We start from the raw sequence: 27,988 nt of genomic DNA on the forward strand, positions 1-27,988 counted from the left end.
TATGTAAACAATAATGCAAGAAAATTCGGCTGACAGGCCCAAATAGAAAAAAGGCACAAATTGGGGCTCATCAAATAATATTTGAGCAGCTGGCACCTTGGACTGAATGAGGTAAACTTTTATCCCAGGAATGTTAAATACATTTCAATATTAAAGAACGACAGCTTATGTGCAAACAATTCGTTTAATGTGCTCCCAATGACTAGTAGACAGTACCTTGATGCAATCAAAGCTCAACATTCACTTTTTAATGCCTCCCACCAGACCTGCCCAATTGGTGCCTGCCTGACCCAAAACAGCCAACAGGGCCTGAAGATATCCTTCCTTGCCATCAACATTCACTAATCCAACACAAGCACATTCACTATCATCATCATACTACTACACAACAGAGAAAACATATATATTAAAAAAAAGGAAGATATTTTGTCAGGTGAATATTTAATTATTCATATTGATTCACAGGCTGTATTTCTCTACCAGTCCAGAGAGGTCCGATACAGGGCAGCTATTGGCAACCTATAGAAGTTTCTATAAGCCCTTACAGTGCTTTCAAACTCAGACACAGAACTGTATGGGAGTCAAGAGCAACATTTGTTAAGCTGCCTGTCACAACAGTTAAACATTTGTTAAGCTGCCTGTCACAACAGTTAAACATTTGGTTACCACTTACACATAATAGCATTGATACATTAAGCACTCAATGGTTGTGATAATTACAAAAGAGATATTGGAAAAATAGTTACAGTGCAAAAAGCTGTAAAAAGAGTTCTGCCATTGAAAATCCCAAAGGGGGACTACATTAAGTGTAAATAGCTAACTGGTGACAAAGATTGGCAAAGATTTTTTTTTTTTTTTTTTTACAAAATAGAAAGCATAAATGTGACGCAATTCAACATGATGTTGTTACATGGACATGAGATGTGAATGTAGTAGAAGTCTCCATAGTCATTTCTACCAGTACAGTACATGAGGATTATAAATCCACTGGCCTCCTCAACTTCCTGTTAATTCAGTGCATAATTAAATTGGTTTGCAAACTTTGCGTGTTTCAATTTGTCCATTTTATTCATGACGTCTGTCACTCGCCTCATGGAGCTCCTGAAAAATAAAGTAGGAAATGTTTAGAATTACCGGTGTTTAATAATGGTTACGTCCTATCATGAACACCAGTTATCCTACAGTAAGTGTTAAGGTGAGGTTTGAATAATCATTAGTCCTCTCAAATACACATTGGGAATTTGAAACTATACAGTACACGGACAAGTAAATAGTTACACATGGGACGATTAAGCCAAGTGCAACAAGGTTACAGTATATATTTTTAAATAATACATCTATCGTCTATTAAACACCCAACGTCTAGTGAGTCCAAGGTCATGTATCCATTGTGTTAGAGATGACTTGTGTTGTGGGGTAATACTTCCTCTAAGTTAAACACAAGAGACAGCCACTTGTTGCAGTACTTACGGGTTGAAAACCTTCTTCTCTAGTCTGGAACGTGAAGTGTTAACACCCTTCTTCAGATCACTGAGGTTGGGGTACTTCTTCTTCTTGCCCTTCCCCTTGCCTTTCTTGCCCTTCCCAAAGGTTTTGGAGGACCCCAGGTCCTCCCCAGTGGCAAGCTCTATGTCCCTCATCAGCTCAGGGTCCCGCCAGTCTAAACAATCAAATAAACTTACATTACCAGACCTAAACATGGTGTGTAGTCTGCCAACATCCAATCACACACGGTAGACACTCAGATTCAGAGGGGTTGGATTAAATGCGGAAGACACATTTCAGTTGAATACATTCAGTTGTACAACTAACTAGGTATCCCCCTTTCCCAATCACACACGGTAGACACTCAGACCTAAACATGGTGTGTATCAGCAGACATCCAATCACACGGTAGACCTAAACATGAACATCCATTTACTCCCAACACTTGGATGGACCAGAAGACGAGCATGTCCAAACATTCAAATACAGGACAAATTGAAAAGACAACAAAACACTGAATTATGGTTTTAAATAAAGGACAATGTTAAAATGACTCCTACAGACAACACAGTGTTGAAGACCTGATGAGGCTGTAAGAGACCGAGTCAGAGACATACTGCCAGCCCAAGGGCCCAGACAGACAGTATGTGTTCCAAGGTCCTACAGGAGGATGGTGATGGTATGGAGGATTAATCATGGCTGTGATGGCCCGCTCCAAAGCTACGTCTGACCTTGATGGAATAGGTTAACTGCACCATCAACTCAGCCTCATAACAACAACAAACGAGAAAATAATTGAAAAAATGTTTGGTATTTTGGGTCCAGCGTTAGGGCTCTCCTCAATCACCCCTGAGAGCGACATGTGAGAGCCTGTAAAAAAGGGGCACCAATTTTAGTTACAAATTAATTTGGAGTGGGGGGTGTTCGTCTCCACTGGGGTGGCAGGCAGGGTCGGGTGGGGATGGTGAAAGCCCCCTATTACATGAGCCCTGTGATCCCTCTGTGGTTAAGTCCTGCCTTTTGTGTGCTTTTATTCCTATCCCCAGGATGAGAGGAGAGCGAGAGCCCTTATTAAGTTAAGCTGTCTGAAGCCCCTGCAGCAGGGGCCTTTTCTCTGTCAACAGCCTCGCGTCCACTCCAGCTGTGGCCGTCCACCCACCACAGACACTCCATACACACTCCACACAGACAGAGCCTCGGGAGCCTAGACTGACACTCCACACAGACAGAGCCTCGGGAGCCTGGACTTACACTCCACACAGACAGAGCCTCGGGAGCCTGGACTGACACTCCACAGACAGAGCCTCGAGAGCCTGGACTTACACTCCACACAGACAGAGCCTCGGGAGCCTGGACTTACACTCCACACAGACAGAGCCTCGGGAGCCTGGACTGACACTCCACAGACAGAGCCTCGAGAGCCTGGACTTACACTCCACACAGACAGAGCCTCGGGAGCCTAGACTGACACTCCACAGACAGAGCCTCGAGAGCCTGGACTGACACTCCACAGACAGAGCCTCGAGAGCCTGGACTTACACTCCACACAGACAGAGCCTCGGGAGCCTGGACTGACACTCCACAGACAGAGCCTCGAGAGCCTGGACTTACACTCCACACAGACAGAGCCTCGGGAGCCTGGACTTACACTCCACACAGACAGAGCCTCGGGAGCCTGGACTTACACTCCACACAGACAGAGCCTCGGAAGCCTGGAAAGACACTCCACACAGACAAAGCCTCGGAAGCCTGGAAAGACACTCCACACAGACAGCTGGGAGCCTGGACTGACACTCCACACAGACAGAGCCTCGGGAGCCTGGACTTACACTCCACACAGACAGCTGGGAGCCTAGACTGACACTCCACACAGACAGAGCCTCGGAAGCCTGGACTGACACTCCACACAGACAGCTGGGAGCCTGGAAAGACACTCCACACAGACAGAGCCTCGGGAGCCTGGACTGACACTCCACACAGACAGAGCCTCGGGAGCCTGGACTAACACTCCACATAGACAGCTGGGAGCCTGGAAAGACACTCCACACAGACAGCTGGGAGCCTGGAAAGACACTCCACACAGACAGAGCCTCGGAAGCCTGGAAAGACACTCCACACAGACAAAGCCTCGGAAGCCTGGAAAGACACTCCACACAGACAGCTGGGAGCCTGGACTGACACTCCACACAGACAGAGCCTCGGGAGCCTGGACTTACACTCCACACAGACAGCTGGGAGCCTAGACTGACACTCCACACAGACAGAGCCTCGGAAGCCTGGACTGACACTCCACACAGACAGCTGGGAGCCTGGAAAGACACTCCACACAGACAGAGCCTCGGAAGCCTGGATTGACACTCCACACAGACAGCTGGGAGCCTGGAAAGAAACTCCACACAGACAGAGCCTCGGCAGCCTGGACTGACACTCCACACAGACAGAGCCTCAGGAGCCTGGACTAACACTCCACACAGACAGCTGGGAGCCTGGAAAGACACTCCACACAGACAGCTGGGAGCCTGGAAAGACACTCCACACAGACAGCTGGGAGCCTGGAAAGACACTCCACACAGACAGAGCCTCGGGAGCAGTCCTGACCTGTGCCTACGGACTCTGCTGTTATCCAAAAATAAACATACACTCTTTGAGACTGTGCTTTTTGAACGATTTCTCTGATGTAAATGTAATTTCAGGGGAATAACCTAGGGGTTTTGGAGTGTGGAAAATAGCTGCTATAATAACTGTGTTGAAATAACTCCTCAATACAAGCCTGGAGTATCATTAATCAAATATTCTGGCTAACTTTATTACTAAATCCAGTGTGAGCCATCGTGAGTCACATAGCAAATTAACAAATTGTCATGACTATAATTGGGAACTCTAATTAAAATCTTCTTATACCTTAATGTGCCAAAGACTGATCATGAACTGTAACTGTTTCTCTCAGACATGCAATTTTAACAGCGTTAACTTGATCATCTATCACAGCCTGACCAAACCTATTTTGAGAGTATGGAATGGTTTGACAATGGAGTTAATATTTAGGATAGAATTGGCATCGAAAGATAAAAGTGCTGCAATGTCTACAAGCCAGGGTCTATCTCTCTTTCTGCCTGACAACAGTCAGAGACCCTGACATCGGTTAGTTCATATAGAATCTAAAATACAACCCATGAGTGTGTGGGGCCACACTAAGAAACTATTTGAGGGCATTAAGAGTAAAAATCAATAGTGCCCTATGAGAGTGAGTGGAGTGACCAGGCAGGCAGAGAGGATTGATGGATCTCTGCAGGTCCTTATAGAGCTGGTGTGGGTGGCCTGGCGGGTGGCCTGGTGGGCCGGCATGCTGCTGTGCTGAGCTGAGCCACTGTGGCCATAGAGCCAGAGACACACTGTGTGGCAGCGTCTGGATGAGTCTACAGCGCTGATGGAGTGGGGGATCAATAGTGTAGTTAGTTACAAAAGATGCTATTTCACAAGCCAGTGGCCAGCGGCCGCCCGAGTCAGCTGGCCCCGATACCTGTTTGTTAACAAGTGACTGCAGGCAGAGAAAGCACATCCGACGCCCCGCTGGCAGCAGCCAACACACCCTTAATTGGCTTTTAGTGCGGCCTCCAGGAGAGAGAAAGAGAGAGCCCAGAGCCAGAAACAGCAGTCCATTATCAGGGGTATTGATGATGACTGTGATTCCATCAGTTCATCTTTTCCTGAACTAAAAAGGTCCTCATCCCCGTGCTGTGGAAGAACCCCTGGCTCCCTGACTCTGGTGCCGTCTTGCTCCTGTCCTTTGTGTGATGGGATGGGAGTGATAAACAGTTCTGTGGGAGGCTGGGAGTGATGGATAGTTCTGAGGGAGGCTGGGACTGATGGACAGTTTTGAGGGAGCCTGGGAGTGATGGACAGTTTTGAGGGAGCCTGGGAGTGTTGGACAGTTTTGAGGGAGCCTGGGAGTGACGGACAGTTTTGAGGGAGCCTGGGAGTGATGGATAGTTCTGAGGGAGCCTGGGAGTGATGGATAGTTCTGAGGGAGCCTGGGAGTGATGGACAGTTCTGAGGGAGCCTGGGAGTGATGGACAGTTTTGAGGGAGCCTGGGTCTGGGAGTGATGGAGAGTTCTGGGGCAGGAGTCAGAAGCAGGAAGTGTTTCCATTATCTCTCCTTCTTTACCACAGACTAGACCAGAGAGAGCTGCCACTGCACAGGGCAGATATTGGTAAGACCTTTATGAAAGGGAACCTATCAACGCCATCAGATTTCTTTTAGCATATTACTTTCATTACAGTGTCTGTTGTGAGCTAGTTAATTACACAAAGGGTTTTTTCAGTTGTAGTTTTTTGGAATTGAAGTGTCTAATAGGACCCCTCTTATGTCCCTCACCAGGCTGGTCCTCTCTACGTTTCCACTCCTCTTTCTCCAGCCGCACAACGTCCTCTGGGTTGGTGGGTTTTCCCAGCTCGTCTCGTGGGATGATCAGCCCATGGAAAGGACACTATGGGAATCAGACATTCGTGGCCTCAACAACGATCCTCTACACGTCACTTTCACTCTAATTCTGACTAACTGGAAAGCCTCACTTACTGGTATCTAAACGTATTACCAATAGAATATATACAAAAATAGAAATTACAATGACAATTGTAATACTTTCACCAAAAACTTAAACGCTCACCTTGACTCGGTCCTGGCGTTCACAGAGGGCTCCGTTGGGCATGGGGGTTTTGCACCTGTGCTTGACGGGCTGGAAGCGGCCAGCGAACGTGATGTACCTGGACTTCATCTGGGCAGCCAGCTCCTTATTCTCCACCTCTTCCTCTACCTCGTTGGGAACCCAGAACTGGTGCTGGGAGCTATTCCTAGACACCAGGATAGAGGGAGGGGTGTGAAGAACTGTCCATGTACACGGACCTGCTCTTTACTAATATCAATCTGTAGCAATGTTATAGCTATTAGCTGAGAATTTAGTCAGAATTATTATGGGAGAGTCTCTTTTCAGAACTTATAACACTGTTTATCTCTAATAACAGCTTTACAGTGACTCTGAACATACAATAGTGCTCTCTAGTGGCCATATCAACACCAAATGAAAACTTAGTGAAAAGTTCAGTTCTGTGCAGTAGTTCCATTTTAACGTATACTTAATAAAGCATGTTAGTCATGGAGGAAGTTGGGAGTCTGTATGTACTTGATGATTTTGCCTGCAGTGGGTTGCTCCTCTCCCCAGTAGTAGAGGTCCAGACCGAAGGGGATGACTGGAGCTTTGTCCCTGTCCTCACTGGGGTCACTAGCCTGGTATGTGGGGTCCACATGACCTCCTGCTGCAGAGCTAGAGAGAGATGGAAAACAGCAGTCACAAGTCGTTGAGGCTGTGGTTCTTCTCTTTGGTCGAGACAGACATATTTCCAATTAATGTGGAACGACACAAGGGAGTTGATATAGAACAGTGCAATAAACATCTAGAGCTATGAAGTGAAGCAGGGAGGGGTCACCTGGTGCTAGGTGGCTGGGGTAGGAGGCGCTGCTTGAAGAGGCGGAGTGTGGCGGCTGCACAGGTAGGGTCCTGCTCCTCGTCAGTGGCTCTCTTCCTGGGTCTGGAGAGGGTGTGAGAGGCTCCTGTTGCAGGACACGTCACTGGAGGCTGTACCGGCTTCTTACTGGCCACAGAGGTAGAGGGGGACGGCTCTAAACCTGGAATGACCAGTGTCCATACGTTACATATTACATCAAGAACTTCCAAATACTTTTTATATGTACGGATTTATCAAGCACATTCTACTGCTTTAGTGCTGTGTGCTCACTGCTCAGCTCAGATAGTCTTGTGGAACAGCTACTTATTTTCCTAGCCTCTTGGAAAACATACGACTCTCCTCTTAAACACACTGGCCGTCCGCTGAATGTCTAAATCCCTATCTGGCCCTGAAGCCTGGAGATGTTGCCCACCCTGCTGTAGGTAATGTTAACACAGTTATGAAGTGAAGGCCAGGGCAGGGAGAGGTGGAGGAGATGCTCTGCCGCTGTGCGTTACCTCCTGGGTGGGCAGAGAGGGGCTGTAGAGGGGCTCGATGAGGGTCAGACTGAGCTTAAAGCTGGAAGAGAGATCACAGCTCTGCTCTAAGCCGCACCTGCCCCAGCCCCATACCGGGACAACTTAAACTTATTAAAACAAATAAATAAAAAATGTTTAAAGAGCAGTTGTTACCTCGCAGAGGACAAAGTGGGAGTTACCTTACAGCTACGCATGTAAGCATCTAACCTCATCTTCATCTCCTCTCCTAGTAACAGACCAGATACATTAGAAAATCCATTAGAAAATCCATTACATATACATTAGAAAATTTGGAATTAATAAACATTATTAATGACACAAATGTATGTGTGAAAATAATATACCTAAACAATTCCCCCCAACAAGAAAAAGGGGGAAAAGGACAATAAAAGAGAATATAATGTTGGTCACAGGCACAAGTCTTCTTCCTCATCAGAGCCCATTCCCTGCATGACGTAGGCCTATCCCTGGGTTAATCCAAGAGTCCTCCATCGCTCTGACTTACTGCATCGTTCTGTGCAAAGACCCCATCTGAGGAATTGTGAAATACTACCAAATCCTTTCTTTTTCTGTTCAAATTGACCAAAATGGTAGCTATTTGTCTGAAGCAATAAAGTTGCAGGTGTTAAAGAGATAAATCAATAATAGTACATAGAGAGGTCTAGCAGCAGGGAGACACGGCGCTGGGCTGCCAATGGTGGCTATATTGATTTTCCTGAGTTCAGCAGGCCTTGTAATTAAAATGTAAATTTGAGAAAGAGATAACGTCCTGACAGGACTGCTGGGATAAAGGGATAGATAAAAGAGCAGTGGAGAGAATGGAGAAAAAAGAGGAGTGAGAGAGAAAGAGGACAGAGAGAAAGAAAGGGAAAGGCCAAGCTCATTCTCTCTCTTTGGATCAAAGCTTGGTTTCAAGAGGAAAATAAGAGTTGTTTTCTGAGAAACGGGTTGACGTATTTGATAGATTGGTCTGATAAGTTAAAATGATTTTTTTTGTGCAAATTCACAAAAATGTTCTCTCTATTTTACTTTCTTAAAATATTTTTTCTAATAGAGTAGCTACCTTTAATTTATTTGTATTTTTTACTGTTGATTGCACCAGGGCTACAAATATTATTATTTTTGTCCTAAAACTGAATCTTGTATTTTGACTTGTTCCATTGGACTGGCTTCATGTGTACTAAATCCCTGAGGTATCTGAGAAAACATCTAAAGCAGCCAGGAGAAACATCTACAACGTGCCGTTAAAGTCCTCAAGCCGAAATCAATAGAGATCCAGTCAAAACACGGGTACTAAATACATCACATTTAGTACCACTAAAAACACTACTTTGCCAGATTCATTCTGGGACCAAATCATAATTATTTACCCCCAGGAGGACTGCTTCCAATTTAATGAGGAAATATCCCTTATGTAAGTCACAAAGAATCTTGTGAGTGTGTGTGTGAGTTCACCTCAGCCTGGCTGTGCTAGGAAGCATGCTCTCTCCCTCCCCACTCCCTGTGGTCTAACCCCCCTACAGAGACTAGGGAGCATGCTCTCTCCCTCCCCACTCCCTGTGGTCTAACCCCCCTACAGAGACTAGGGAGCATGCTCTCTCCCTCCCCACTCCCTGTGGTCTAACCCCCCTATAGAGACTAGGGAGCATCCTCTCTCCCTCCCCACTCCCTGTGGTCTAACCCCCCTACAGAGACTAGGGAGCATGCTCTCTCCCTCCCCACTCCCTGTGGTCTAACCCCCCTACAGAGACTAGGGAGCATGCTCTCTCCCTCCCCACTCCCTGTGGTCTAACCTCCCTACAGAGACTAGGGAGCATGCTCTCTCCCTCCCCACTCCCTGTGGTCTACCCCCCCCCTACAGAGAGACTGAGGCTAGGTGGATGTTGTAAATTACAGCACTGGGCTAATAGGAGCTCATTAACAGCATTGCATTGTTAATTTTCCATGGCTTCCACAGATCACTTCATAGATCACTCATCAAAGTAGCCTGCCCGGCCATGCTACAGACTTTGTAGACTGGTTCCTATTCACTTTAAGAACATTAAATAAACCAATCAAGGCATTGGACAACACACAAGGAGGACGGTTTTAGGGCTAATCAGATAACAAATCTAATTAAAGTGACATGGTCAGTTTCGTTTGAAAATGTGATGACGAGGAATTAGGTGGAAAATGTCATGTGAACCCAAAACATGAATTTATTTATATTTAACCTTTATTTAACTAGGCAAGTCAGTTATTATCAGTTTCTTATTTACAATGATGGCCTAGGAACAGTGGGTTAAACTGCCTTGTTCAGGGCAGAATGACAGATTTTTACCTTGTCAGCTCGGGGATTCGATCTAGCAACCTTTCGGTTACTGGCCCAACGCTCCAACCACTAGGCTACCTTAAGGCTGAATCTGAGCACTCAATGTATATTGAAACAAGATGATCACATGTCCAGAAAGGATTCAATTTGAACTTCTTTAGCCAGCAGGTATAAAAGGAGAAATCTTCAGTTCAAACAACAACAAAGCGGTCAGCCCCGAATCTGTTTTGGTAAACAGCTGAGGGATGGAGCTGGAAAAACGTAACCACTCAAATTCATAGACAGAGCTTCGGATGCGAGGACTGACCATCCCTGAGAACAAAATGACAGTTTTAAACATGTTTTGAGGCTATACAGTGTTTGCATTGCTTACAAAAAAAGACAACAAGCTTATATTTTGGGTTCTGATGGAGTATGACAATTGAACTAAGCATGAGGCATTTTTAAGTTATATTCTTCAAGAATCAATTGGTGTATATCACTAATTTGAAAGTAAAAAAATGGATGTAGCAATTGCAGATGGCCCCTTTGTCAACTATTATGACATAGTGTCAGTTGGAGACAAGGCTGTTATAACCCACTTGCATTACAGACAACCTCTGACCTCTGTGCATGGCACGTTTTGTTACAGCCTTGCAACCATATATCAATCTTGAGGCCATTAGCAATTACACAGACTGGGAAAATGAACTTCTGGCTATAGAACTGGAACAAACCGGTTTGCTGTCAGCGATGGAAGACATTTTATAGAACATTGGTCATAAATCATATAAGGGGATTTAGCACAGGTAAATTAGCAATTATGTTACTTACCATTGGTGAGCAGTTTGGATAATTGAGTACAATGCTGAAGTACTTTTGAACATCTGAAGTTAAAACCAGCCAGGAACGTGCCTGAGCCAGGAACGTGCCTGAGTCCTAACCTACGACCTTTACCAACACTGCACACGTTGGGCTTTAAACAATCACTCTACAAACAAACCAGCTTTTAGAGGCATTCTTTGGCACCTTCCTCATGTTTATCTGAACCAATCCAATCAATAGTATGTGATGTGTGTGTGGTGATATCCTGAGGCGAGGGTGAGAGCTTACTGGGATTACTCTTCATTATGCTCTTCTCAGATGCTGTTTGTATGGCTGTGACCCTGTTGTGTATGCACCTGCCCCTGGTCCTCTGCAGCTGAGCAAACTCACCGTACTCCTCCCGTAGATGGTCTGGAATGTGGGGTTCAAAACCCTCCTTCTCCGGAACCTCCTCAAAGTCATCATCGTCGTCATTGCTGCCCTCCGGCGCTTTCATCTAGTGGATGGGAAGAGGGTGTCTTTGTAAGTACAGGGTCAGCTCAACATGGTTGACTGACTATGGAAAGGACCGCTTCACCATTCGGGCTCCCGAGTGGCGCAGGCACTGCATCTAGTGCGGGCACTGCATCTAGTGCGTCACTACAGACACCCTGGAAGAATCCAGGCTGTATCACAACCGGCCGTGATTGGGAGTCCCATAGGGCGGCATACAATTGGCCCAGCATCGTCCGGGTTTGGACGGTGTAGGGCGTCATTGTAAATAAGAATTTGTTCTTAACTGACTTGCCTAGTTAAATAAAGGTTAAAAATAAAATAAACTACTAAATGGCAATGTAGCTAGTTAGACATTTTATTATAAGCTAACAATACATGAGAAAGACTATCCTTACTTGCCTAACATAAAACTAGGCCTCTTCCTAGGACCACAATAATCAAACAGCACCGTCCGTATTCTCCATGCCCCTACATCACTAGAAGTAAACCGAGACTCTCTTCTCTCCCAGTCTTCCTCAAGTCCCCCGTCTTCCTCAAGTCCCCTACCCCCTCTCCTCCCTGCTGTCTCTGTGTTTGTTTGCAGACAGGTTACAGAGGAATTAGGACCTCATCAGCAGTTCCCCGGTTGCTGATTATCACTCAAATGGTATCCCCCACGGCCCTCAGGGTGTTCACAAGATTTACAGCGCCCGAACGGCTAACTCGGCAGTAACGTGGGACGTCTTCACATTTTAATTCAAAGCCTTAATGGAATTTCCACTTGACCACATCCAATTTTTTTCCGCTTCCTTTTGACGTAGTGGTTTATTTGACCACTGTGCCATCTAATTGTCAGTGCGTATAACAGCGCTTGTTTAGTTAATTTTGTCATTGAGGTTAAGGGAGACAGAGAGGGAGATTTACATAGAGTTTCTCCAGGAGGCAACTTAGTTATTTTTCACCAGTAACTGTAATTGATACAATATGATTGACTAAGGTAGTGCTTTTCAAACAGACAACTTAAAAGTTTACAAATGATCTGAAAAGACAACATGTATTAGTTGTAAAGGTATCTAAAGGCTGTTGTTAACCTTTAGATACATTTGCTCAACTACCCACCCTTCCCCAGTTTGCACATAAGCACCTCTCTGTTCTGGCCAATCCACTCACCTAATACCCAAATCTTAGCCTATCCTTTATTCCTGAAAGAAGAGGAAATAAAACTGTTGGAAGCAATAGGCTGTCCAACAGATGGAGCGATAAGTGTACTGTGGCCCTGATTCACAGGTGTGGGAGAGGTGTCTGTGTGCGGAGCTGATAAGGAACCCGAGACAGGCTAGTCAGAGAAAGTCCGGGTCACCAAGCGATATGGAGGGCTCTCACCTCTGAGCCAGCCAGCTGTATTTCCTCAACACAATCGCTTTCGGGAGATCTACTCAACAAGAGCTGAGAGGACTAGGTGGTAACCACCGGCCTAGGTATTAGGCTTCCAGCCATAATCACTACCAAATAAACCCCCCAAGTCTGATTACTCAGGCTGTGTACTTGACTATTTATTACGTCCCACTTCTCAGACAACAGGGCATGAGTTGGATGAAACTAAACTGATGCTGGTATAGATGAGTGGCCACCGTGTCCATGTCTGCCTGTCTGTTAGAAGATGCTGCTGAGAACAAAGAAGGTGGTGTGCATGGTTCAGGACAGGAGGGGAGGTGATGGTCTCCTCCTCTCCTCTGCCTGGAGCCTCTACCTGCACATGCTCATCTATCACCCAGCCTGTACGTTTTGCTATCACTCTAACACTAATCAAAAGAGAAAACTGTCACCGGCGCTGACCTGTGGAACCTCCCAATTACGCTCTTCAGGAATGACAGGGGCACTTAACTCCCCAGGAGAGTAAATGACCACCATCAATCATGGCGGAATAACAATGAGCTGCCTTGGCCGCAAATTATTTTTGGGGTATAGAATCCGAGCAGGGGAATTTATGAAAAGTGAAAAGCAACCCAAGGCTTTTTTCTCTCCTCCTCCTCCTCCCCTCTCTAAGGGAGGCTGTTCTGTTCTGCTCTGCCTGGGGGATGAAGCGAAGCCAGCATCGCCGCTAAACAGAATTTATGCCTTTTAATTTACTCAAAAAGGTAGTTAACCATTCCCTGCGCTACAACGCATAACAGAATGCCATTTAAATATAGGGGTCATTTTCATAAAATATTACCCATAATTCTCATGTCCTTGGTTTGTCTAGGGCACGCCACGTATGAGCCACTGTTTCACGCACGCCTTTCCATTTATTCAGCTTAATTGCTTTCATGATTACCTTTATGTCAAGTAGTACAGGTAGATCAAAGCTTGCTTTTTATTTCTCTTATTGCCCCTCTCATTTTATTTTTCATTACCGCATGTGAGCGGTGTTGAATATGGCAGATTAGGGTCTAAACTGTCTTTGGATGAGGTCTAAATTACTCCCTGTTATCGCTTTCAACAGGGAGACGAGCCACAGTAATGTACCTGCTGCTCAGAGAGTAGCCACAGTAATGTGAGAGAGTAGCCACAGTAATGTGCATGCTGCTCAGAGAGCAGCCACAGTAATGTACCTGCTGCTCAGAGAGCAGCCACAGTAATGTGCATGTTGCTCAGAGAGCAGCCACAGTAATGTACATGCTGCTGAGAGAGCAGCCACAGTAATGTACATGCTGCTCAGAGAGCAGCCACAGTAATGTGCATGCTGCTCAGAGAGCAGCCACAGTAATGTGCATGCTGCTCAGAGAGCAGCCACAGTAATGTACATGCTGCTCAGAGAGCAGCCACAGTAATGTACATGCTGCTCAGAGAGCAGCCACAGTAATGTACATGCTGCTCAGAGAGCAGCCACAGTAATGTGCATGCTGCTCAGAGAGCAGCCACAGTAATGTACATGCTGCTCAGAGAGCAGCCACAGTAATGTACATGCTGCTCAGAGAGCAGCCACAGTAATGTGCATGCTGCTCAGAGAGCAGCCACAGTAATGTGCATGCTGCTCAGAGAGCAGCCACAGTAATGTGCATGTTGCTCAGAGAGCAGCCACAGTAATGTACATGCTGCTGAGAGAGCAGCCACAGTAATGTACATGCTGCTCAGAGAGCAGCCACAGTAATGTGCATGCTGCTCAGAGAGCAGCCACAGTAATGTGCATGCTGCTCAGAGAGCAGCCACAGTAATGTACCTGCTGCTCAGAGAGCAGCCACAGTAATGTGCATGTTGCTCAGAGAGCAGCCACAGTAATGTACATGCTGCTGAGAGAGCAGCCACAGTAATGTACATGCTGCTCAGAGAGTCCCCACAGTAATGTACATGCTGCTCAGAGAGCAGCCACAGTAATGTACCTGCTGCTCAGAGAGCAGCCACAGTAATGTGCATGTTGCTCAGAGAGCAGCCACAGTAATGTGCATGTTGCTCAGAGAGCAGCCACAGTAATGTGCATGCTGCTCAGAGAGCAGCCACAGTAATGTACATGCTGCTCAGAGAGCAGCCACAGTAATGTGCATGTTGCTCAGAGAGCAGCCACAGTAATGTACATGCTGCTCAGAGAGCAGCCACAGTAATGTGCATGCTGCTCAGAGAGGAGCCACAGTAATGTACATGCTGCTCAGAGAGCAGCCACAGTAATGTACATGCTGCTCAGAGAGCAGCCACAGTAATGTGCATGTTGCTCAGAGAGCAGCCACAGTAATGTACATGCTGCTCAGAGAGCAGCCACAGTAATGTACATGCTGCTCAGAGAGCAGCCACAGTAATGTACATGTTGCTCAGAGAGCAGCCACAGTAATGTACATGCTGCTCAGAGAAGAGCCACAGTAATGTACAGCTGAAGTCGGAAGTTTACATACACCTTAGCCAAATACATTTAAACTCAGTTTTTCACAATTCCTGACATTTAATCTGAGTAAAAACTCCCTGTCTTAGGTAAGTTAGGATCACCACTTTATTTTAAGAATGTGAAATGTCAGAATAATAGTAGAGAGAATGATTTATTTCAGCTTTATTTCTTTCATCACATTCCCAGTGGGTTATAAGTTTACATACACTCAATTAGTATCTGGTAGCATTGCCTTTAAATTGTTTAACTTGGGTCAAACGTTTCGGGTAGCCTTCCACAAGCTTCCCACAATAAGTTGGATGAATTTTGTCCCATTCCTCCTGACAGAGCTGGTGTAACTGAGTCAGGTTTGAAGGCCTCCTTGCTTGCACACACTTTTTCATTTCTGCCCACAAATTTTCTATATGATTGAGATCATGGCTTTGTGATGACCACTCCAATACCTTGTCATTGTTGTCCTTAAGCCATTTTGCCACAACTTAGGAAGTATGCTTGGGGTCATTGTCCATTTGGAAGACCCATTTGCGACCAAGCTTTAACTTCCTGACTGATGTCTTGAGATGTTGCTTCAATATATCCACATAATTTCCCTTTCCTCATGTTGCCATCTATATTGTGAAGTGCACCAGTATCTCCTGCAGCAAAGCACCCCCACAACATGATTCTGCCACCCCCGTGCTTCACGGTTGGGATGGTGTTCTTCGGCTTGCAAGCCTCCCCTCTTTCCTCCAAACATAACGGTGGTCATTATGGCCAAACAGTTTGCTTTTTGTTTCATCAGACCAGAGGACATTTCTCCCAAAAGTACGATCTTTGTCCCCATGTGCAGATGCAAATCGTAGTCTGGCTTTTTTATGGCGGTTTTGGAGCAATGGCTTCTTCCTTGCTGAGCGATGTCGATATAGGACTCGTTTTACTGTGGATATAGATACTTTTGAACCTGTTTCCTCCAACAGCTTCACACGGTCCTTTGCTGTTGTTCTGGGATTGATTTGCACTTTTCGCAACAAAGTACGTTCATCTCTAGGAGACAGAACGCGTCTCCTTCCTGAGCGGTATGACAGTAATGTACATGTTACTCAGAGAGGAGCCACAGTAATGTACATTCTGCTCAGAGAGCAGCCACAGTAATGTACATGCTGCTCAGAGAGGAGCCACAGTAATGTACATGCTGCTCAGAGAGGAGCCACAGTAATGTACATGCTGCTCAGAGAGGAGCCACAGTAATGTACATGCTGCTCAGACAGGCGCCACAGTAATGTACATGCTGCTCAGAGAGCAGCCACAGTAATGTACATACTGCTCAGAGAGGAGCCACAGTAATGTACATGCTGCTCAGAGAGCAGCCACAGTAATGTACATGCTGCTCAGAGAGCAGCCACAGTAATGTGCATGTTGCTCAGAGAGCAGCCACAGTAATGTACATGCTGCTCAGAGAGCAGCCACAGTAATGTACATGCTGCTCAGACAGGCGCCACAGTAATGTACATGCTGCTCAGAGAGCAGCCACAGTAATGTACATGCTGCTCAGAGAGCAGCCACAGTAATGTACATGCTGCTCAGACAGGCGCCACAGTAATGTACATGCTGCTCAGAGAGGAGCCACAGTAATGTACACGTTGCTCAGACAGGCGCCACAGTAATGTACACGTTGCTCAGACAGGCGCCACAGTAATGTACACGTTGCTCAGACAGGCCAGCTAGATGGTGGTGAATAAGTGGCTCATCCTTCGCCCTGCACTTAATACAACAGACACTTGCGCTTATGAGACACAAAGACCAATTTAATTGTCCCATAATATTACAACAATATCAGATTAAATAGTAATTAACTCATAATTACTGATATGAGAGAGAGAGAGAGAGATAGAGAGAGAAAGAAAGCAAAAGAGCAGTATGGTTTTGAAATGATACTTGAAGAAATTAAGGATATTTTCCACTGTTTCATAGAATGTGATACTGGTTTCTAATATAATAATGGTTTCTAATATAATAATGGTTTCTAATATAATAATGGATTTGGTAACACTTTAGTTTGTACTCTCTCTCCCTTTCCCTGTTTGGGGGTAGAATCCGCTAAGTTAGAATAGAGTTGTTTAAGCGATCATAATATGTTCATGACACATATTGAAACCTGTTGTGACATATATTGCGTTATTTTATGGCTGGTTATATGACACCTACAGAAGAGTGTAAAAACCTACAAAACCTACCACACAAGGCAAAACATTCCATTACATCATAGCCTACATGTCAACAGTATGTTTATGTTATATAACATTTTCTGAAATTGACCATATTAAATTAACATTGTAATTGCGCACACATTGATGTCAGACATGCGCCTACCCCAATGCTCTGTTGCTGATGACTGGTATGAATGCAGGAGGAGATCTCAGAAGGAGGACAAGACACCCTCTTTTTGACTGATATAAAGGCATGTACATGATAGGCCTATCTGGCTTATATGATTATGATGGTCATAATGCTTCTTGACAGTGCCATAGTGTATTTTTTTTTAAGTCCAAGTAAAGTGACACAGGATGGTCATAATGCTTCATGACAGTGTCATGAAGTGTATTATCTACAAGTTATTTAAAATATGACAACAACAAAGGATTTAAGAAACAAACTTTCAAACGAAAGGAAACTTCTTGACAGGGAAAAAACTAATTTGAATAAATGTGGGTTTTACCCTTTTATGTAGGTGTCATAACCAGCCATAAAATGCAATATATGTCACAAAAGGTGTAAATATATGGGTCATGACAGTGGTAATACCATATTATTACAGGTTATGACAAGTTATGTCAGCTGTTATGACATGGTTATGACCTTGTTATAACGTGTCATGACACAGTGTAAAGTGTTACCACAATGGTAAGGTACGAGACAGCCAAATCCCCCAACCTAATGTTTACCATAGAAATGATCGCTTTAAAAACTCTATTCTGACTTAGCGGATTCCACCCTCAAACTCAGGGAAAAGGAGACAAAGTGCAATCCACAACGCAACACAAACGTTCTACATTACTCCAGGCCCAGGTACAGTCTTTCATTTCCAATAGCTAGCAATTGTGGAAAAGGAGATTGCTATTTTGTTTATACCAGTTGTCTTCTTTAATCCAAAGCAGTTATTTCTCCGTTGATAGATTAAAACACCATGGAATAATATTACCAGCCCACTAGAAATTCCTGGTTGTCAGACATTCTTTTAGTTTTAATTCTGCAGTGATAAAATCAGGACTGCAATCTTGAGATGGCAGCGTTGTAACTCTTATACAGGGGTGTGCATGGGGAGGAGAAACATTTTGCTGACACAAGCCTATCTAAAACATGGGCTCTATCCCTTATCCCCACCTTTGCATTTAAAAACAGACCTTTTTCCTATCCTGTACAACGTATAAGGAAAATCACATTTTCTCCCTCTTACAAAATACTCCAGGACAGTTCCCTTAACTTAAAATAAAAAATATTATCTAACTATACGGATATCTTCCCTTGAATGGTCTACATAGCAAATACAGCAGCTTTAGGCTACAACTGCGGTGTTATTTGTTACTTATTTATTCCTTTGTATTTCAGAGATAATAATTGTATGTCATTCAATCAGGAAAATGGGTGTTCTTTTTTAATTCCAAAAAATATCAAATTATACACATTTCCCTAATTAGGCTAATTTAAAATCTGCAAAGGTGTCCATGATATATTTTAGAGACAGAAGCAGGCGCATTAAATAAGAATATGATCCATTCCTTCCCAGTGCTACTTGGCGTGCCATTCCTTCCCAGTGCTACTTGGCGTGCCATTCCGTCCCAGTGCTACTTGGCGTGCCATTCCCTCCCAGTGCTACTTGGCGTGCCATTCCTTCCCAGCGCTACTTGGCGTGCCATTCCTTCCCAGTGCTACTTGGTGTGCCATTCCTTCCCAGTGCTACTTGGCGTGCCATTCCGTCCCAGTGCTACTTGGCGTGCCATTCCTTCCCAGTGCTACTTGGCGTGCCATTCCTTCCCAGTGCTACTTGGCGTGCCATTCCTTCCCAGTGCTATTTGCCATGTCATTCCTTCCCAGTGCTACTTGGCGTGCCATTCCTTCCCAGTGCTACTTGGCGTGCCATTCCTTCCCAGTGCTATTTGCCATGTCATTCCATCCCAGTGCTACTTGGCGTGCCATTCCGTCCCAGTGCTACTTGGCGTGCCATTCCTTCCCAGTGCTACTTGGCGTGCCATTCCTTCCCAGCGCTACTTGGCGTGCCATTCCTTCCCAGTGCTACTTGGCGTTCCATTCCTTCCCAGTGCTACTTGGCATGCCATTCCTTCCCAGTGCTATTTGCCATGTCATTCCTTCCCAGTGCTACTTGGCGTGCCATTCCTTCCCAGTGCTATTTGCCGTGTCATTCCTTCCCAGCGCTACTTGGCTTGAAACATCCAGGGTGAACTATGGATTGGCCATGTCCAAACCTCCGTCCCTTCCCCCAGTGAAAGGTGTAGGTGAGGTTCTGGTTATATATCCACCACTTACTGGAAAAAACACCCTTCAGGGGGCTAAAGTGCTCCCTGTGCCCTCCAATATATTTTCTATGGTCTAATTAATTGTGTAAGCAATCTCAATGACTTTGTGCCCTGGGAAGCGCCCGCTCCAGTGTACTCCTTAAGTCTGTTATCCTTTAAAAAAAATATCTTAGGAGGCAACGTCAGACAACTCAACTCAACTTCATTTGTCTTTTGGCAAGTTTGATGGCTATGCATTTAAAAACCCATTCAATCTTATAAACCAAAAATGTTATGTACTCAGCTGTGATGGTCCTTCGTTCATCTGCTATTTATATGCTAATATCCACTCTCACTGGAAGGTAATTATTACAGCAAACCAATAACTCAGGTGTATGGGCTGCTGGAGCAAGGCGGCTGGGCCAGGGGAATGCCCGGCCAGGGGAATGGAATTAAGCGCTGCGAGTCGGTCGGTCGGAGGACACACTCAAGACAGCTGGAGGTGAAAAACTCTTTAAGTTGTCCTCCATTGTCTATGCAGACAATGTAATGCCCCTCACTGCCAGGCTGTCCCTTGTGGCTGTAAGACAGCATTCAGTCTCAGAAACACACAAGTCCACAGACAAACAGACAGACACCATCTCCTCAGTATATTACATTATGCATTACTGTGGAGGGAGAATGTGTTCTGTGAAGATTGTAAAGGCTTTAATGCAAGAATCATTTAAACGCATTTACTTTCTTTACATAAGAAAATGTAGCCTGACGCAAAATGTGCTTTGGTCTTGGAAAGCATTTCCAGTCACATAGTGATTGATGTTAATGAGTATTTCCACCATGCATATATAGCCTAGCTACTATTCGATTGGTTCTGTGGTCAAGAGCCATGTCCAAATACTATGTGGTACTTTGTAGCAGCATTTGATAAAAAGAGTTTCTGTCATAAAGTAATGAAGTGAGAAAAGGCCTATTGGGTAAATAAGATTCAACGGGAGGGAGAGGATCTGACATGAAGACAAACAGAAGGGGGACTGAGGGATGCTTTGGGGACGTGGAGAAAGGTACCAGCCAATAGTAAATGGTCCATATTCCAGACCTACTACCGGACTGGGTGTCTGGGGGATACACTAATGAGGGCCCCTTAGGGGCCTCCCCCGGGACCTCATCCTGGAGGGGACCGCCAGGTCACCTGACAGATGAAGTTATATATGTCTACATCCTCCAAACGACACTGTCAGCTTCCCCAATGTCTTTATCCTGAACGTCTGGAACAGGCAGAGTGGGCCAACCAGCGACGTGACACGGGCGCAATCATAGGATGATGAGACTATTACTTAGCCCATCTGATGAATATATTTGAACTATGTCTAGATAAATGCATGCTGAAAGTGGTTCACATTAAATAGGCCCAGTCTCTGAACATCATAAAGATAATGACATTCGGGGATATAACAACAGTTATCCTGCTTACTGATCTCAAATGAGTGATCATGTGCTTGACTGAACCCTGTACAGATCAGTGGTCAGTGTGGATCAGGAGTGCAGAGGGTGAAGACAGACTAGGCCTGCCAAGCCTCTCCGTTAGCTCCCAGACAGAGTGTGGAGTGGTGCTAACATTAATACCAGTCAGTCTGTAGATATTGTACACACGGCCTGATCAGGTGAGGATGAAGCACAGAACAGGCAGGGGGAAAGACTCTCTCTGTTTATCTCCAGTTTCCCAATGTGAAAAACAGAGAGACATCAATTACTGCTCTTCCTCCTGGTCCTGATAAGATGCCTTATCTGGGTAAACAACGCAATATTCATCCCATGCTGCATGTTCAATGTGTGGGGAGGGGGTTGAAAAGGTGCCTGCTTTACAAATACTCCCTTCTTTACCATAAACCTCAGTGACCAATAATTAAAGGTGCTTAAATGAGATCCAGCCAGCTGCAGAGTGCTGGTGTCAGACACATCCACCTCTTCCATTTATCAAATGGGTGCCACTGCCAGCAGACAGAAAGAGAGAGAGGAGGGGTACTGCTGGAAGAAGGATACTGCTAGAAGAAGAGGGATACTGCTGGAGGAAGAGGGATACTGCAGTACAGCAGGCACTCAGTCTGGATGTGGGTTAAGGTTTGGCCCTTTCATTTACAATAGGACTAGGATGGAGAAGTGGGTCCTACATGGAGTATGGATTGCTCAATCAAATATCAAATTGATGTCAAGAGTACATTTTAATTAAAGCAGTTTTCATGGATACGTTTAAAACAAGCATACTTTGCTTTCTGTTGTACTCACTGAAGCCCGATAGAGAATTAACGCAACATATAATTAAAACGTAACATAAATTAACCAAATCCATGATTGGATCTCATAAATGTTTCTGTGTTATGTTATGCAACTGTGAGGAGGTACAATGTAATGTAGTCCTGCAGGCTGAAGCCATACAAATATACTAACTACAAGGCTATTAAGGGTTGAGTTGTTTTGGTAATTACTTTGTTCCTTGACTTCACGTCTATGTTTTTATGTCAGTGGAGTGAGAAGCAGCTAAACTACCATCTTTACCTTTTGGATTTCTCAATTTTACTCCCAATCAGCACGGGTTTATTGAGTCGAAAAAGCAATCACATCCTTGTCAGAGCCCCGATAAAGCGAATACAGTAATGAAATGCTTTTAAGGGTAAAAAGGAAAAACTAATTATGATAAAGGACTTTAAGTTGTTGCTTTATCACACGGCATTGGAAATGTTGTCTGACAGTGATAAACCTTTACAGGTAGCAGTATGGCGCTCTGTCACTGTCACTTCTCCGCGTTCCCTCAAACGCAACGCTCTCGCTCGCTCTCCCTGCCCAGTTAAAAAGGGACATCAGGTGTCATAATGATGAGTCTCATAACTGCTAGGTATGCGTAGTATTCCAGAGAGGGAGAGAAATGGTTCTGTCTATTAATACCTAAAGCCCTGCCTCTCCATTCTCTCTCGCTGTGCTAATCTCAGCCTGATGCGTTCCATTTCAATACCGCTATCATACCTCGCACAAATGTCCAACTATTCATTTTTTTAATACAACTACTGTGGTTCTTCCACTTCCAGGCCCTGAAACTATTTAAAATAAAAGACATTACAGAAGTGCTGAACATGGAATTAGATTTGAGGGACTTTTGCCTTCAGGTGTTAATGGTATTGAGGCCATGGACAACATTGTCAATGATGCCGCTCACTTTTTCCAATGAGAAAATCAATAACAATAACATGTGGGATTTCACAGTTTTCAGAGAAGATCTGAACATAAATATGTAAAAGTGAAGAGGATAAAGATGTCTGTATTAAAAACACAGCAATTGATGCATACTGCATTAGTGCAATCTACTTACTTGTATTTAAAAAATGATTTTACCTGTGGATAATAGAGACCACACACAGATATCTGCACACTGACGTTTGTTAAATGATCCTCAGTACCGTACTGATAGTTGTCAACCCCTCGAGCCAGGCCGTTAACCCACTGTTCCCCGGGAACCGAAAACGTGGATGGCGATTAAGCCACCTCTCTGATTCAGAGGGGTTGGGTTAAATGCAGAAGACACATTTCAGTTGAATGCATTCAGTTGTACAACTGACTAGGTATCCCCCTTTCCCTACTCGTATGGGGAGGCAGGTAGCCTAGTGGTTAGAGCGTTGGACTAGCAACCGAAAGGTTGCAAGATCGAATCCCCGAGCTGACAGAGTAAAAATGTGTCATTCTGCCCCTGAACAAGGCAGTTAACTCACTGTTCCTAGGCCGTCATTGAAAATAAGAATTTGTTCTTAACTGACTTGCCTAGTTAAATAAAAATAAAAAAGTATGGCAAGTGGCAAACTTCTTCCTCTCTGTGGGTAATACGTTGTGAAATAGTGCCCTCTGCTGGTAAAAATATATACTTGCAACCAGGCTGAGAAGTCACATCAACAACTGGACAGTAAAAAGGACGAATGCATGCAAAGAAAAATATGATCTGGATTTCTTGCAAATTACTATATTTCTTGACACCTGCCCTTCTTGCTAAATAATGTTTTCATTGTACTCACCACTCTGCGATGCCTGGCCTTGTAGTCAATGTGCAGGTCTTCATGTTTCTGGAGAGCTCTCTCCAATGACGACTTCAAGTCTATGGCACGTCTGAGGAGCGGTTCTGGCACACCCGCCTTGGTGAAAACCTTGGGAGAAAGTATTCAACTTTTTGCCTGTCCTGGAACATGTACACAGGTCCTAAATAGTATCAACATTACTATCAAGCTGTCCTGGAACATGTACACAGGTCCTAAAGGACCATTATTTTGGTTTATCCATGTTTGATGATAGAGAGCATCTTGGCTGGCTACATCACTGCTTGGTACGGCAACTTCAAAGCTAATGCAAGGCGCTACAGAGGGTGGTGAGTACGGCCCAGTACATCACAGAGGCAGAGCTCCCTGCCATCCAGGACCTCTATACCAGGTGGTGTCAGAGGAAGGGCCAAAAAGTTGTCAAAGACTCCAACCACCCAAGTTCTCTCTGCTACCGCACAGCAAGTGGTACCAGTGCACCAATTATGGAACCACACACTCACACTGACACCCCAACACACACACACACACACACACTTACAAACATAGGCTGCTGCTACTGTCATTTATTATTCCTGTTGCCTAGTCATTTTACCCCTACCTATATGTACATATCTACCTCAATTACCTCGTACCCCTGCACATCGACTAGGTACTGGTACTCCCTGTATATAGCCATGTTATTACCTGGTACTCCCTGTATATAGCCATGTTACTACCTGGTACTCCCTGTATATAGCCATGTTACTACCTGGTTCTCCCTGTATATAGCCTTGTTACTACCTGGTACTCCCTGTATATAGCCATGTTACTACCTGGTTGTCCCTGTATATAGCCTTGTTACTACCTGGTACTCCCTGTATATAGCCATGTTACTACCTGGTACTCCCTGTATATAGCCATGTTACTACCTGGTACTCCCTGTATATAGCCATGTTACTACCTGGTACTCCCTGTATATAGCCATGTTACGACCTGGTACTCCATGTATATAGCCATGTTATTACCTGGTTCTCCCTGTATATAGCCATGTTACTACCTGGTACTCCCTGTATATAGCCATGTTACTACCTGGTACTCCCTGTATATAGCCATGTTACTACCTGGCACTCCCTGTATATAGCCATGTTACTACCTGGCACTCCATGTATATGGCCATGTTACTACCTGGTACTCCCTGTATATAGCCATGTTACTACCTGGTACTCCCTGTATATAGCCATGTTACTACCTGGTACTCCCTGTATATAGCCATATTACTACCTGGTACTCCCTGTATATAGCCATGTTAGTTTTACTCTGTATTGTTATTCACTGGGTATTTATTCCATAGTGTGTCACTATGATTATTTTTTTTGCCCCTTTTTCTACCCAATTTCGTGATACCCAATTGGTAGTTATAGTCTTGTCCCATCGCTGCAACTCCCGTACAGACTCAGGAGCGACGAAGGTCGAGAACCATGCATCCTCCGAAACACGACCCCGCCAAGCCGCAATGTTTCTTGACACACTGCTCACTTAACCCGGAAGCCAGCCGCACCAATGTGTCAGAGGAAACACCGTACACCTGGCGACCGTGTCAGCGTGCATGCGCCCGGCCCGCCACAAGGAGCCGCTAGACAGCGATAGGACAAGGATATCCCGGGCTGGCCAAACCCCCCCCTAACCTGTACGACGCTGGGCCAATTGTGCGCCACCTCATGGGTCTCCCGGTCGCGGCCGGCTGAGAAACTGCCTGGGATCGAACCCGGATTCTTAAGTAAGCATTTCACTGTTAGTCTACACCTGTTGTTTACTAATAAGCATGTGACAAATACAATTTGATTTGAATGATGTGCACAGCCCACTGTTTTTGAAAATCAGTTGAATTTGAAGCCCTACCTGAACCCAGTACTGGACGACAGGCAGGTGTTTAGTGCTGAGCAGTTTGTGCAGGTCCTTCATGGTGTTCACCACTGCTTCATTTTCCTCTGTCTCCTTTAACTTTAAATCTGTGGGGATTGAGGAAAAGTACTGAAAGGTGACATTCCTTCCCTGTCTGGCACATTTTAAAAAAGCAGCACTTCTTATTCAGCGTAGTCTTTTTGAAGTGTTGATTAGAACTCTTTCGAGAATTATGTTAAAGGTTATGTGGGTTCCTATAGATGTAACTGTCCTGTGTGAGTGACTACTCACCTGTGGAGAGGTTAAAGGTTATGTGGGTTCCTATAGATGTACCTGTCCTGTGTGAGTGACTACTCACCTGTGGAGAGGTTAAAGGTTACGTGGGTTCCTATAGGTCTAACTGTCCTGTGTGAGTGACTACTCACCTGTGGAGAGGTTAAAGGTTATATGGGTTCCTATAGATGTAACTGTCCTGTGTGAGTGACTACTCACCTGTGGAGAGGTTAAAGGTTACGTGGGTTCCTATAGGTCTAACTGTCCTGTGTGAGTGACTACTCACCTGTGGAGAGGTTAAAGGTTACGTGGGTTCCTATAGGTCTAATTGTCCTGTGTGAGTGACTACTCACCTGTGGAGAGGTTAAAGGTTATGTGGGTTCCTATAGATGTAACTGTCCTGTGTGAGTGACTACTCACCTGTGGAGAGGTTAAAGGTTACGTGGGTTCCTATAGGTCTAACTGTCCTGTGTGAGTGACTACTCACCTGTGGAGAGGTTAAAGGTTACGTGGGTTCCTATAGATGTGAGTGACTACTCACCTGTGGAGAGGTTCAGGTCCAGGCTGTATTTGTGAGATATGAGTCCTGTGTTGCGTATGAATGCATCTTCTTCCAGAACATCCTCCATATCGCTGTCTTCATCACTAGGATCCTCTTCCTCCTTCTCCTCATTGGTTGTCGTTGCTGTACTTGTCTCTGGATTCTTGGGTTCCCTCTGGAGCTCCAGGTCTTTACTACAACAGGGCTGTTCGTCTAGGTCACTGGAGGTGCTAGTCTTCTCATTAGGCACAGAAGAGACAGAAACGGTTGAATTATTGGCTGGGGTTGAGGTATCTAGGTCACTGAAGTCAAACTCTACAGGCAGAAGCAACTTCATGCAGTTGTTTATCTCTGTAAGACACTCTTCAATCTCTTCTGAGGCATCTGAGAAGAAGCAACAACAACACAGAAAAGTTAGACATTAACTACACTCAATGCATGAAAACCCTGAACCTGGTGTATAAAGGAAGTGATACAATATAATTATTATAATGATAATAAAAACAATAGTAATAATATGTAAGGTGTGCACCTTCCATTTCCTTGGTGGCCTTTTCAACTTTGTCTTTATAAATCCTCTCCAGTCTTTTCTGTCTCTCCTCCTCTCGTTTCCTCTCAGCTAGTGTTCTGGCCTGAACATCATGAAAGTCCACCTGAAAGGAACACAAACAAACAAGATTATTGCAAAACAGCACTTCATTTACTTGTTTTACTGTGACCTTTAAAATTATATAATACGGGTAATCATCCTTCTTACCTTTTTAACCTGCTTGAGAAAGTGGTAGCCCAAGGCCAGTTTCTTATAGGCTTCTCCGTAAGTGGCCTGCCATTCTTGCACAGTTTTGATGGCAATGGTCTTCAGCTTTCGGGCCACCTCTTTGGGTGGTGGCAGAGGCTCATCTGAGTCCGTCTCCACTGTCAGGTCCAGAAACTCCTGGAAGTTGTCCACCAGCAGGACCCTGAAGTGGTGTGAGCGTGTGAAGAGTTCACTGACCATCTGGAAGGCTGACAGGCGGATCTCGGCATGCTCCTGGGCCAGCTGCGTCATGGTCAGGTGGTAGAAGTGCTCAATGTAGTCGTTGGAAACTCTGTTAGAGGAGAAGTTGTGTTTGACAGAATTAAAATTGTACTCATTTGTATGTAAAGTTGAAGCGGAATAAGTAAATTAACTATAGGAAAGAACTTCCTACTTGCATATCTTTTTCACTTCCTTCAGTTTATTTGGATTTAGTTGTGGTTCCCCAGATGTGGTCAACTCTTCCACGAGCTCTGACAACTTATCTCGTTGTGCGTGTTCCATCCTTTTACCTGAAGCGCTGGGAGATAAACCACGAACAGTAACGGTAGTATGCAAATTAGCACAAATGTAAAAAGCAATGTATCTAACTAAGCCAACGGTGACACCCCTGGGTATACTTGAATTAAAGTGGTAGCTAATGGCATTTAAAGAGACTAGATAAAACAAACTAGCTATATGCTAGCTGGCAAATACGTAGGCAAAGACCACTTCACGAGCGAGACACATACTAACTCCAGTACAGTACGTCCACATAGACTCCCTTTCAAAATATTTTATGAAGAATTCACGACAGTCGTATTTAATCATAATTCATAATTGTAAGCTTATGAAAGACATTGCTGGCTGCTACAGTGTCTGGTCTTCTAGCTACTGTAGCAAGGTCTGTAGCAAAGACAGCTAGCTAGCTCCTCCTAAATGCCTGTCATGCTGAGCATGCGTCGCCCAGCCCTAGCCAA

At 44.9% G+C, this 27,988-nt stretch overlaps 1 protein-coding gene across 2 annotated transcripts; it reads right to left on the minus strand.

Moving 5' to 3' along the window:
* Positions 1-165: 165 nt before the first annotated feature.
* uvssa (UV-stimulated scaffold protein A) lies at positions 166-27,938 on the minus strand. Of its 2 annotated transcripts, XM_039012502.1 has the most exons (14): positions 27,761-27,938; positions 27,424-27,549; positions 26,991-27,321; positions 26,766-26,886; positions 26,234-26,617; positions 25,417-25,526; positions 23,518-23,646; positions 11,033-11,138; positions 6,971-7,169; positions 6,667-6,807; positions 6,154-6,337; positions 5,862-5,973; positions 1,471-1,660; positions 166-1,101 (listed from the first exon to the last, which is right to left on the minus strand). In XM_039012502.1, exons 2-14 carry the CDS (start codon positions 27,531-27,533, stop codon positions 1,008-1,010), a joined length of 2,211 nt encoding a protein of 736 aa, XP_038868430.1. In that variant the 5' UTR covers positions 27,534-27,549; positions 27,761-27,938; the 3' UTR covers positions 166-1,007. The 2 variants fall into 2 exon arrangements, with proteins under 2 accessions (XP_038868430.1, XP_038868429.1); XM_039012501.1 differs by having other exon boundaries at positions 27,424-27,938.
* Between the last annotated feature and the right edge of the window lie 50 nt (positions 27,939-27,988).

The sequence above is a fragment of the Salvelinus namaycush genome, chromosome 17 (assembly GCF_016432855.1).
Source record: "Salvelinus namaycush isolate Seneca chromosome 17, SaNama_1.0, whole genome shotgun sequence".
In the NCBI taxonomy this organism is placed as follows: Eukaryota; Metazoa; Chordata; class Actinopteri; order Salmoniformes; family Salmonidae; genus Salvelinus; species Salvelinus namaycush.